This window comes from Sceloporus occidentalis, unplaced genomic scaffold (assembly GCF_023333645.1).
Source record: "Sceloporus occidentalis isolate IW3139 unplaced genomic scaffold, rSceOcc1.0.p SCAF_1, whole genome shotgun sequence".
Taxonomy (NCBI): domain Eukaryota; kingdom Metazoa; phylum Chordata; class Lepidosauria; order Squamata; family Phrynosomatidae; genus Sceloporus; species Sceloporus occidentalis.
This window is the reverse complement of record NW_028316981.1, coordinates 54500398-54514316: the sequence shown is the minus strand read 5'-3', so window position 1 is coordinate 54514316 and position 13919 is coordinate 54500398. Positions and strand designations below refer to the sequence as shown.

At 39.2% G+C, this 13919-nt stretch overlaps 1 protein-coding gene across 4 annotated transcripts in view; it reads left to right on the top strand.

Moving 5' to 3' along the window:
* The window catches only part of CHCHD6 (coiled-coil-helix-coiled-coil-helix domain containing 6), a 282327-nt gene that overhangs the window by 89825 nt on the left and 178583 nt on the right, over positions 1-13919 (top strand). For 2 of the 4 annotated variants that reach the window (XM_089521307.1, XM_089521320.1), the window contains exon 5: positions 6956-6976. The exons of the other annotated variants lie outside the window; for them this stretch is intronic. In XM_089521307.1, the coding sequence (XP_089377433.1) occupies positions 6956-6976 (21 nt within the window). The remainder of the gene's footprint in view (positions 1-6955; positions 6977-13919) is intronic. 4 annotated transcript variants of the gene reach the window in all.

Sequence of the window (13919 nt, the reverse complement as noted above, 5' to 3'; positions counted from 1 at the left end):
AACTGTAGAGGAAACTGAATGAATAATTACATTGAATTTTCAGTGCAGTTGCTCTGGTGAACAGAAAGATGTAGATAATATTGTCTATTTCCTGCTCCTTCACTTTCTTCTGAGGTTTCTAGGCCTTTAATTTTTTTCCTGGCTCTGACAACCTTCTGTTAAAGGTAGAGAAAGGGAGGCCCTTTAAATGTTTGTGTGTGTTTAAATGTTCAAAGAAATATGTGAAGATCTGCTTTATTTCAGAATTTTGTATAGAGTTTACACTATTCACTGTGAACGTTTTAGCATTGTGCAAGGCAAGCCAATTTGCAGCTGCTCCAGAAGTACTGAAAGTGCTGTTGTCCTTGAATCACAAAGGGGAGCCAGGCCTTCCATCTTCAGTGTTTGTAAAAATGTATAAGTTCGGATATATTAGAATGGGCAATTTTACCAGAGCCTTTCTTCAAAATTGATCCTAGTACAGTCAGCTTCTTCTTTCCCTGCTTCTTCCTCTTGTCAGCTGGCTGCATCTCTACCTCTCATTACATTTAATACCAGCACTGGCTTCACTCTTTCATTACAATGAAAGTGTTTGAGGGGGGGAAAGGAAAAGAATTGACTATATAGAAAATAAGGGCCCAGTCACAGCCTTGATGTTCTCTAATACACATCACCATAGAAACACCTTGGGCCGTGTGGATTCTTCACAAAGAAAAAGCTATCAAATCTTTCTCCGTTTAGGAAACAAGGTCTGGCCCACAGATAGTCTGGTGTGATGCACATCCCTTTTACTGAAGAGCTGTTGGGAGCTACTTGGGGAATATTGTAAACTTCCCCCTGTTCTTCTATATCTGTCCCAGTTGAGTGCACACTGTTCAGTTTGTCTGCTCTTGACACTTTCCTCTGTGCTAGATGCACCTTCTTATCTCTCATACTGAATCCTTATCTCAAACTGAATTGTCAATGTTACTTTTGCTATAGAATTCGCCTCCCTCTTATGAGATGCCTCACAAGGTTTCTTGCCACAAGTTATAGCTGCCCCACCAGATGCTGCCATTGGGTCCAGGATGAGGAAGCTCACTGAGTAATGGTCCCAGCTCACACTGTGAGTCCTACTTCTTAGTAAGAGGTAAAGAAACTTATGATGGGGATTCTTATTTCTACCAAAGAGGTTAGTCATATATAGATTAGATCAGTGAATCGTGCCATAGAAATGTTGGAAATCAGTTTGATGTTGGCACACTACAAAAACAAGTCCAGGAGTTCATTTTTGGGAATTACATTGTCCCATGTACTGTGCTTAGTCTTTTGGAGTCATGAAAGGAACGCGAAGAAATATTTTTGGGGGTGAGGTGAACACCTGCTTGGGAGATCTCCTTCAAGAAGTATCTTGTTAAGTCTCATCTCTGAGGTCTCTTTATCTGTCTGTCTTTTCCCCCCTGAGTTGTTCTCCCTGGCTTCTATTGAAACTGAAGGCAGAGGGAGACAAGGGCAGAGGAATACCATTGGTGATCACCAGCCAACATGATAATATGAGACCAGTAAGCAAATTTCACACAGGAACGTTTGAAGTGCTCAGGGAATATTCCATGCATTGTGCTTTCTGTTGATATAAGGAAGCTTCATTGTCAGGTGTGGATGATCCTTTGCTACAGTGACACACAGGCTGAGGCCCTTTGTGTTACTTAGATCACCACTTTGAAATTAACTGCTTTTCATGGTTCTGGTATATGACCTATAATGGGACTGTAGGTGATGTGAAATTCCACTGATTCTCCTAGATTTTTTTTACTAATAACCAATAATTTAACTGTGACAACTTTCTAAAGTTACTTGTTCAAATAGAACTCTATAGTGGTGGTTTAGTTCTTCCCAACAAACAGTTTCCAGGATGGGCAGAGAAATACTGTATCTGCTCTGTTTTGGGACATTGGCCAATAGAATGCCTCTGTGTTCCATCTTGTTCTCTGTATTATTTAACATACACCTAAAACTGTGGTGGAGATTTTTTTTTAAGTTAAAGTGTGGTAGGTAGAGTCTTGATACCAGTTGTGACCTGACTGATAGTGAATACATTTATCTAGAAATGGTGCAGATGCTGATGGTTGGCAAAACATTTGGAAATACACTTGTCTCTCCATATTCGCTAGAGTTAGGGGCACAAGACCCCCGTGAATATGGGAAAACTGTAAATAACAAAAACACCATGTTTTTACCTGGTGTTTTCTTTAGGAATCTCTAGGTCCTCCAGTGCAACTCCGTGGTCAATATCTGCCAGACATTGACTACAGAATTGCACTGGAGGAGCTACAAATGCCTAGTAGAGTATTCTGTCTAGGAATCTCTGGGTCTTTCAGTGCAACTTTGAGTTAAAGTTGACCATAGAGTTGCACTGGAGGACCTAGATATTCCTAAAGAGAACATATCAATCAAATCCGTGAATAATCAAATCCACAAATATCAAAGCCGCAAATATGGAAGGGTGAGTGTAAATTAGTTCTGAATGGAGCTGTATCCTTCCTTAATGGATTAGGGCTTCAACTAGGGAGTGATCTTTTATCTAACCCTCTTCCTTGGTGCTTAGCTTATATTGTGGGCAAGATTTTTTTTTTAAAAAACCCCCAAAACAAAGCAGCTTAGGTGATAGATGATTTGTATCCTCTCTGGGACAGGAAAGATCTAGCCCTGATCACTCATACCCAACCTAGACTTGTTGCAGTGTACTTTCTGTGGAGTTCTCTCTGTGTAACATAGTATTCCAAAATTGTTTGAAAATTCCAATGGTATGGTCCAAAATGCCACACTGGAAGTTTTAATAAATGTAGATGAGGAATGGGCAAAGAGGGTTGCAATCCAGCGACATCTGGAAGGTTGCAGTGTGCCTCAGACAGAGTAGATCTTTTGCATCTAGAGTGAAATTTTGTTGGGGTTATTTGTCCTCTTTAAGCAAAAAGGAATAACCCTCCACCCAATATATTTTGCTGTAACACATCCTTAGGGTTTTTATTTGAGAGCTTATTTGGTACCATTTACTTTAGCATAGAGATATAGCAGTGTTTAGCCAAGACTTATTATACAGCTCAAGTACTGGCAGAGCTAAAAGCTGTGCCTGTTTGGCCAAATAATAAAAGAAAAAAATAAGGTTTGACTCTTAGCCAAGCGACCTTAAGTTTGAAAACCAATAGATGGCATACTGAATGTGTTGTCAGTCAATATTAGTCAATGCAGCTTGGACATTGTCTGCCAAATGAAAATAGTAATGAAACCTCTCTGTAATGTCTCTCTACCTTCTTAAATAGTTCCCTAATCAGACTCTTCTGGCTGTTTTCACAGCTATATCATATTCTTTTCACCTAATCTCTTTCATAAAGTTTCTCCAGTTGTATTACCCTTTAATTTTATTCCCTCTGGAAGGAATGAACCTATAGCCCCCAAAGATGAGGCTTTAGTATCTGTGTAATACACTAAAAGAAAAGAAGAGCACGAATTGCTTCATTTCTTGGATAATTGACAGAGATTCTATTCTTGGACTGTTTGTTTTTTAAGAGGGCTGACTTTTTCATTTTCTGAGCTATGGAAAGACTATTTGCACAAAATAAATTGTGGGGATGGATAAGTAGTTGATGTAGATCCCCTAGAATGACATCTGTATGTAGCAAACTCGGGTGAATGTAGCTTACTGTGTCATGAGTATAACCACTTGGTAAGGTCTTTTATTGCAACACCCTTATAGGGAATGCAGAGAACATTTCTGTTTCCCTTTATTTCTGATGAGGTGACGTGTGTTACTGTTCTCTTTGTCATTTTGGTGGGATGATATGTGACTGGTTTGCTGAATGGTCATAGGTATGCTGTGTTTCCCACTTAGTAAATGGCTACCTATATTCAACTTACATTAAGATTAATGCTATGTATTAAGCGAGTCCCACACTTTCATTTTTTAATTATCCTTTCAGAGCATATTCTTCTTTCATCCTCTTTCCCAACATCTGTAGCTACATTGTCCCTTGTTGTGATGTGATTCAAATTAATACAGTTGGCCCTTCATATCCATGGATTTTTTTATCCATGGATTCCAACATCCATGGCTTGAAAATAATAATAATAATAATAATAATAATAATAATAATAATGAATTGCAAAAGCCAAATCTTGATTTTGTTATTTTATATAGGGGACACCACTTCACTATGCCATTGTATTTTTGGGACTTGAGCATCCATGGGTTTTAGTTTATACATGAGGGGTCCTGGAACCAAAACCCAGCGGATACCAAGGGCCCACTGTATAGTGTATTTTGTGTATCTTGTATATATGTAGACTACAAATTCACGTAGAGGGAAAACAAATTGTTTGAATCAGATTGTTGTCACAATGAAGTTATTGACTGCCCGAGAACTGATCTGTGTAGAAGGTGATGCGAGCTAAAGGTAGTTTTGTGGGTTTTTTGCTCCTTGGGGTGGGAGGAAATTAGCTCATCCACTTGACCGGCAAGCATTTAATTTCATCCCGGATAGTGTCAGGTGTCAGGCAGCCAATTTCACAGAATCCTTACTTTTGGTTGCTTCTCCGTGCTGTTTAGAAAGACAGAAACAGTGAGTTGTTTTGTGCCTTTCTGTCAGCTCCAGTGCTGAACTGAACTATGGCCAGCAAGAACATTTGTCCCACCTCACCGGTCCCCCTCTGATAAATCATTGTAATAATAAAGGCCAGCCCTCAAGAAGAAGTTGCGCTTACCGAGTAGGCTGCCAAACCAGAGTAGCCCCAAGAAGAATGGGAGACTCAGCAGCCCTTGACGACAAATGAGGACTCTGGCTTCCTCATAAACACCTCGGTCTCAAGCCAGGATGTTTATGGGCATGAAGGATGTTTATTGTCTTGTACTTACTCTACTGCTGCTGCTGGGTTATTGCTTAAGTCAAAAATAATAATAAAATTGTGTGTGTGTGTAGCGATTTATTTTTGTGAGCAGACAGGACTCCCTGCAGTCTTAGTGGCTTCACTATGAAGGCTTTAAATAATCAGCTTGCTAAGAAAAGGAAAGAAGAAAGACAGCTTGGCATTGGTCTGACTGTACAACAACTGTCTAGCTAGAGCTGCTAGAACAAGGATCACTCTGTTCATTCAAAAGAGCCCGGCAAACTTTTAGGAAGCAAAATGGAGAAACAACTGGCTGTTTATTTGGGGGCACTTTGAACAGCTCTCCTTTTTTTGTGTTCATGGATACACCAGCTTGATCACTTGGAGAAAGATAGGGATGAACTGTGGGAAGCTGGCTGCCATTTCCATTGTCACGGGTGCTTGAAAAAGGACATACAGCTCCTTCCATTGCAGGTCTTTGTGTGGTTGTGTAATTGTACCATCTCTTGAGAATGTGAGCTGGCCATTTAGGGAGTTTTGAGCAGGAAGAGAAAGGCCAGGCACAATTTCTACAAAAGGGTGCTGCAGAGCACTGGGAAAGTAGGTGTTTACCAAAAATCAAAGGCACAAATTGATACATTCAAGTTGTAGTGCATTATACTGTATTTAGATAAGATTTAAGAAAATGTATTCAAACTTATGGGGCTTTGTAGTCCAGAGAGGCTTTGGAAGCTCTTGTCTAGCACCAGGAAGGGTGGGTGGGTTAATAGCCAAATAACTTTGTTCATCTAAAGCAGAGTTTATCAACCAAGGCTCCCTGGAGCCCTGCAGTCCTGTGAAAGGTTACTAGGGGTTCCATGAGAGACTGAAACCCCCCCCCCAAAAACAAACTTGTTTTGTGTTGAAGATAAAATAATATTTATGCAAGGAATCCCTGAGACCCAAACCTTATTTCCCTACATGGCTTGGGCCCGAGCTACTTGAAGGAGCGCCTCCTCCCACACAATCCGCCCCACACTCTCAGAACATCAGGAAAACATCTATTAGAATGTCCGAGAGTGAGATTGTCAATAACTCACAAGAGATCATATACATCAACAGCACCGACTCTCAGGAACAATCTTCCTGACGAAATTCGAGTCTGTCCTACTTTGGATGCCTTCAAGAAGGCTCTGAAGACATATTTATTTCGATTAGCATACCCATCTGACTCTCTGTAGTCACTATTCTTTCCAGACTAACCATCCCGGCCCAGGTTCCCTGATGCCCTCATTCCTCCCGTGGCCCCATCTTAGTGATGGTCGAGGATCAACAGAGGGATATCAGGGTTTTTAGTTTTAATTGCTGTTTTTATGCTGATATTGTGTTTTTAATATGTTATACTGTTTAATATTGTCTTAAGGGGGGGAGGGATAAAGTGTTTTTAATTGTTATATTTTATATTTTACTGTTGTTAACCGCCCGGATTGGTTTGCCACAGGGCGGTATATAAATAAATATTATTATTATTATTATTATTATTATTATTATTATATTATTATTCTTGATAGAATTGCATTTTATTACTGATAGATTTTTGACTGTGTTTTTATGTATTTTAATACTGTATTTGAAGATATATATATATTTAACTGAATGTAATTATATTCTTGATGTACACCGCTTTGATCATTGGAAAAGCGGTATATAAATAAAGTATTATTATTATTATTATTTATTTCAAGGCTTCCTCCAGAGTAAAAAGGTTGAGAAAGGCTAATCTCAGGCTGGTTCTTCTCAGGGAGCAACAGCATGTCCTCTGGTCTTTTCTTTCTTATCACATATGCCATATATTTTATATGCTGTTAGTTATAAGTCACTGTAGCATTGTACAGCACTTTACAGAGTCAAACTCTGGCAGCTATATCCCTACCCCCCTACCTCGGCTTACAATACCACTCCTTTTTATGCTCCTTGCCTTAAGAATATTAGCTGGTGGGAAACTTAACTTCATAGTTAAAAATGCTCTTCATTTTTAAAAAGCTGTTTTCCTGCATCTTCATGTAAATCATATTAATTGCTGGTGCTCTCCATAAATCACTAACCTTTCCTTTTCTTTTCTCTTCTTGTTGCCAAGCCTGCAGATTTAGATGCCTGGGTAAGCTCTTCTTGTCTCTACTTGCATGTACTCTCTCTATGCTACACTTTGTTAGCGGTCATTTTATTAGATATACAATTGTTTCATTTATTTGTGCTGCTACTAGACAAATACAGTCACTATAATCATCGTGGCAGAATTTTGGTCATTATGTTTTAAAAGATGTTAAGGTGTAAAACTTTATAAAATATTCTTCATGATGCTTAACAACTGTTAAAACCAAGCTTGGCTTGGTGAGTTTATTGACCAAACCCACAGGTGAGTGGATGGATGGAATGAGTAAAGATATCTTTAATACTAGTTTTTCACAACTGTAATAATATATATTTTTAATTTCCTTCAACATGAAGTGCAGGGTTGGCATCCTGAATGAATTACACTGATAGGAAGTAGAGGAGGAGACAAAAAACTTCAGAATGACTTGGCAGGGATGAGAAGTCTGGAAGAATAATAAGCGAGAACCCTATTAAATACTTCTAACAGGCAAAAAGTTAATGAAATGCAGTTATCATTTGTAGTCCTCTCCATTATTTCAGACCTGTGCGCCAAGAACTATATTTATGTTTTCTACTCTGCAAGCATGGAGTTCATTTGCAGAAGAAAGTTACTAACCTAACAAGTATTTGCAGATTGGATGTAGGTTTGGATCAGTAGCTGTTTATTACTTCTTAACAGCCAGGTGTAAGGTCTCAGTCTAGAATTATGTATCAAGCATCAGTAGCTGACAAATATTCCTGCTGTTAAAAGATTATGAAGTTTATCGCACCGGGGTTAAAACGTCCCCTGGTGCGTTGTAACGTGCCCGTGTGGGGGCACGCATGGAGCATGACGGGAATGCGATGGGGCCCAGAATGCCATTTTACCGCACACCGGAACGCTGCCTTTGCTGCTGGGCATTCCCATCGTGTTCCCGTTACGTTCCAGAGGGCAGAATTTCTGGGAACTGTTTCAAAGTGTCCTCAGAAATGGTGCCCTCTGGAATGCAACGGAAACGCAATGGGAACACCCGGCGGCAAAGGCAACGTTCCAGTGTGTGGTAAAATGGCGTTCTGGGCCCCATCGTGTTCCCATCACGCTCCGTGCGCGCCCCTGCCTGGGCACATTAGAATGCACCGGGGAACGTTTTAACCCCGGTGCGATAAATTTCATAGACAAGAGGAAAACAGTCATCAATAGTGATGAAAAACAACTCTCTACAGCTGCAGAGATAATGCAGTTTGATACTCCTTTAACTGCCTTGGTTCAGCCCTATGGAATTCTGGAAACTGTAGTTTTGTGAGACATTTAGCCTTCTCTGTCAGAGAGTTCTGGGGCCAGAACAAACTACAATTCCCAGAATTCCATAGCACTGAGCCATGGCAGTTAAATTGGTGACAAACTGGATTATTTTTGCAGTGCAGATGCAGCCTGTACATGATTAATGTAAATGAATTATTTCAAAAATCTATCACTATAATTTCAGCTATTTTTCCATGTGTATTTGCTGTTTATTAATGTTCTTGTGACTTTGTCAGTTTGATTATTCAGAAAGCCCTTGTGTTCCACATACAGTCCATATCTACCAGATGTCCTTCCCCCTCAGTTGTATTTCACCAAAAGTTTTGTTCTTAACAGTCCAATTGTATGCCTATGCGCTTAGAAAGTAGTTCCACAAAATCCATTAGTATTAGCTACCAAGTAACCATGAACAGGACCAAAAAAGACTCTCCTGTTGTCATATTTGTATTTCTACCAGCTGCCTGTTCTTGTGCTTGGTGATACAGGAATGTAGGAGATTCTCATATAGAGTGAGTCTTGAGAGTAAATTAAGCTAAAGTGAAGTACATTGGTGCAGAAAACCCCATGTCTTATGAAAGAATTCACACGATATACAGTGAACTTTCTTTCCAATAACATGGCTGGAGGGAGCAGGGAAAAAGAAGTCATTTCAATGCTTGTTCACAGACACCAGCATTATTTATAGCCAGCTGTAAGAAGAGCAAGCAAATAACTTGATGGGTATTAATTTGAAAAATCTTGCTTTTATGTTGGTTTCCTATGGAAGAACTCTGACCCGAGACAGACAGGCAGGAAGCAGCGTGCTGGTGCCACTTCTAGGGTTGGGAGCGCATACCAACCGCACGCTCCCGAACCCTAGCACATAACAGCGGCCCCATGATGGTGCCGCCATCATGACGTAAGCGACACGTAGTGTACAGACATTGCTGCATGTCGCTTACATCACTGATGCGCCACAGTGCGCCAATGGCGCACTTGTGACGTCCGCTTCATGGACTTAAAAGAATTCATTTTTTCTGGGTTCTTTTTGGTGCGGAGGGATGCCGCGGAGTTTGGCTGCTGCGGCGTCCCTCGGGAACAAAAATGGGTGGCTCCAGCCCACCCTTTTGGGGAGGTCTGTCCAGCCCCCCTCTCTCTTGTCTTTTTCTCTCTTAACTTGCTGGCATGTACATTTACATTAGAGGTGGGTAAGATCCTCTCCTTTCTTTCTGAGCAATCTGAGTATAGAAATACAGTTGGCCCTTCTTATATACAGATTTTTATACATGGATTCAAGCGTACATGGTTTGAAAATGTTCAAAAAAAGTATAAATTTCAAATATCAAACCTTGATTTTCCATTTTTTAAAAGGGACACCATTTTGCTATGTCATTATATTTAATGGGACTTGAGCATACATAGATTTTGTTATCCATGGGGGATCTTGGAACCAAACCTCAGCGTATAACAAGGGTCCACTGTATGAAATATCTGGGTTATGTGAATAATTTTTGAAAAATGAAGCTCCTTTTTGTCCTCTGTTGAATATAGGGAAAGTCAATACATATTTTTATTATTCTATGGATTTCAATAGGTATTTGTTTTATACGTTTTTATATATTTTTATATTTATAAAACCACGTATAAAACCAGTAAAGATACAGGTATATGGTTTTATATGTGATGTATTCTTTGTTCTTCCCTGCCTTGATCCACAGGGATAGGTAGGTAAGAAATAAATATCATCATCATCATCAACTGCAAAACAGAAGGTGGTGTCTCTGTTCTCCTCTTGCTTCCCCCCAACCCCTGTATGGCATGATCCCAGCTCCCCTACATATTTCCCTCTTCTTTGGGCACTTGTTTCCTTGTTTTTTCTATATGCACACTCTCACAGTCCATTTTTTAAAAAAGAAAAATGGTTTGATAATTTCATGGCTAATTTATGAATTGATGTTGGGGTTTTGTATTTTGATGACATGCAAGCCTGCTTGCACTGAGTAGCAGTTTGTGGAATCAGAAGGAAGTGGAAGCTGGGACTAAAAAGTCGTAAGGATCAGAAAGGGGTCAAGAAGTATGAGTGTACTAGGATTGTCCCTGATTGGGCTCCTTCCAGTTGGGCTAGGACTATTCTGTTTCCCAACTCAGTTTTGCTGAAGCACAATGGCTGGTGGAACCACAGTAAAGATACAGCTTACCGTATATACTCATCTATAAGTCAAAAAAGTTATGCCCAAAAATTGACCCCCAAATCCCAGGTCAACTTATTTACAGGTCAGTATGGTAATGTGATAGCTGCTCTTTCAGATTTCCCCATGCATTCAGGAGAGCAGTTTCTTTCTCTTTTGAGCCAAGCAGAAAGCGTCCTGGGTGAGTGATGGATATTGCGGTTTGTTTAAGAGTCCCACTCCCGCCCACACACCTCGCTGTCTGGGCAATGAAGGCTAAAACAAAAAATGAAACGCTGAAGCAAAAAGCCTCAATTAGAGTCCCTTTTGCCATATTATTATTATTATGTGCACACATACACACAATGAAAGAGCTTCCAAGTTTTACCCTCGACTTATCCATGGGTCATGGCAAAATCCATAATTTTGGCCCCCAACCTGCCCTTGACTTATACAGGAAGTCAACTTATAGTGGGTATATATGGTATTTGCCTGCCACACCAGTGTTTTGTAACACAACTTGGCAGCATATTAAGATATGGTGCTCCTTTCAGTACAGGCTTCTAGGAATCTTTTTCTGATTCTCTTTGTTTCTTCTTCTGCAGTGTTATAGAGTGAGGTAGTAGGGCTGATTATCACTGTCTCAGAAATACAGATTCTGCCACCCACTCTTTTTAGAAGTCTGGAGCTTGATTATCTTGCTATAGAACTATGCATTTCATTGTATGACACACTAATTTTGGCACCACACAAGAAGTTCAAATAATTTATGTTTCTTGCCATAAATGTTCTGTAAAATTGTGACACCGGTTTTGGGTGCCTTATTGAAGAAAACAAAACATAGAATTGTACTTCTGTCTACCATAAGATCTGAAATAATGTAAAAAAACAAACAAAAACCTTCTTATTAGAGAATTAGTGTCAGATTGTTTAAATTCTGGACAGATGTAAGTGTCCATGTATAATAATTGGAGTTAATTTAAATCATTTCAAATACATCAAATGTTCACCCATATATTTCTGTCACTCCCATTGTCTGGGAATAATCCCCTTATCTATGTTCTGTTTCTCTGAAGAGTTAAATACTGTCCCTAGCTGATGAACACTTTAATAAATGACACATAGCTGGGCATTAATTTTGTGGTTGTTCGGAAATATTATCTTCCAAATCACTTGCATCTTCTATTCACAAAATTTATCACAATGGAATATGTGAAGTCCTCTTAGGTCAAGCTGTTGCTTCTGGATTTAGGAGAAGGAAGATGATAAGAGTTGCTCTTGGAGGAGCAAAATGGCTTTCACTTAAGGACTCTTCTTTCTTTAGAATGGAATTGCAGCCCTTCACATTAATCCTCATTGAATCCCCATTGTTACAGGAATAATGGCTGTAGTTCGTGTTATGGAATTGACTTGACTTGATATTTATGTGAGCCACAAGAGTGATTAATGTGCTGATTTTGAAGATGCAGGCAATACAGAAGTGTTCAGATGGTAACATTAATTGGTTAAACGAATTCATAGTAATGTATAACAAGCTTTTGAGCTGACAGTACTTTCAGGAGGAGGAAGGAATTGCTTTGTGAAGCTTTAAAAGCAGGTGCATGATTGCTTCCGTGTTTCAGTTTCACCGTTCTATTTGTTCCCAAGTGTCCTTACTGTAAGTTTTAAATGTCTCAAACCTCTTGGTCTTCCTGAGAAGAAAAGTTAAAGCTCAGATAGAAGATTTTTACTACTTGTTTAGCAGTTAATTGTGGTTAAGAAATCACATGTCTTGTTTTAATTCAGATCTTTTTGGCTCTTAAGTACATCAGTCAATTATTTTATCACCTCCTTTTTTCTTATTGTTGGGGTGTTGCTGTGGTAGCCAGCTCTGAGCATCTTGTTAGTTTTCTTTTCCATTTGTTATACTTATAGCATTTGTGGGGTGAGGAAATCAAGGAATAAATCAGCAAAGATCGGTGTACTTGATCATTAGCAAAGAGGTTAGGAATGGTAGTTATCATTATCACATTAAGGATTTGGACCAGGAAATCTGGAAAGCTTTCTCAGCCAAGTGGAGTTTCTCACATTGTGTAGTGTTTAGAATATCAAATGCATAATGTTCATGTCCATGTTGGCCTTGCATCAACAGAACTGCAACTCAGACTTTTAAATAAAAATCAGGATATAATATTTTTCTATCAAAATATCCTTTCCCCCCCTGCTGGTATAGGCCTTTTACATGAAGAAAAAAAATCTGAAACTTTGTTGGTTATCTGTGGTGTCCATCTGTGGTGTCTGAAATTGTAATTTCTGCAGCCGTCAGTTTGTTCTGGGACATCACAGACTTCTCACTTTAGGTAGGGAATAAGTATCAGAATAGAGGGGGGCGCTTAATAGATATCCTGTATTCATACAAAATGTCCCTGGTTGCCTGACCCAGTTTTGTAATGTTTGATATGGTGAATTTTTCAAATGACACCCTCTCTAGCTGTACCGTACATATTTTAAGCATCACAACAAAAACAACAAGATCATATATTTTACTTCTCAGGAATAACAGCTGAAGGTAAAGTAAAAAAAGAAAGAAAAAAGAACCTCAAAGCATATTTTAAAGCTGAATAGAATATCATGCAGTTAATTTCCCTTTCTTCCATAGCTTTCCCACAAGGATCATTTTAAAATGAACAAGTTATTGAGAACAAGTTGGCAAGTAAAAACTCCCCCTCTAATGTATAATGTAAGCCATACTGTGGAGTTGGTGAGAAGACAGTTCAAGAGATTTGTCAGCATAGTTGTGTAAATACTTCTATCCTTCCAGATTCTTAGTTTTAGATCTTCATTGCTCTAGAAGGGAAACTTTGCATTTGATGGTAGTCTCTTGTTGCGTCATGAAATCTTGAGGAAAAGCTGTGATTATTATGTAAAGAAATCATATTCGTCTTTCATACCATCTCTTTCTCATGGATGGGGATGCACTTTCTTCCCACACTAGCTGGAATAAAAACCAGAAGTATGGTCAAAATCAGAAGTATAAAATTGCTATCTATTGCACTAGATGTTCTTGGACTGAAACTCCTATTGGTCCTATCCAGAACATTCAGTGTTGAGGGAGGATGGAATTTGGGGTCCAGCATCTGGAGGCTTAGACATTCCCCATCACTGTATTATACCAGACTGCCTGGGACATACATTTTAATTACTCAGTCTGGAAATAGTTTGCTTGACTTAAATTGGAAACTAGTGAGACTGAAACAGTTATTTTGCAGTAATAAGAATTTGCTAGCCTAATTTTAATTGACTTTGGAAGGGCCTATTAGCTAGCAAAGAAGTAGTCAGATGGTAAGCCTATGACTCTATCTGTTTGCTTTTAAAAACTTTTTGTAAACAGTATCTTGATGGAATTGTGGTGTGTATTGCATATGAACTAAGGTTCGGAGGGTCTGGTGCTACCAAAAAGGTGATACATTATGAGCTTGTGGTCCTTTACATGTTCAGAATCAGTGGCGTCACCAGGGAGAGTGGAGGGTTTGGACCGC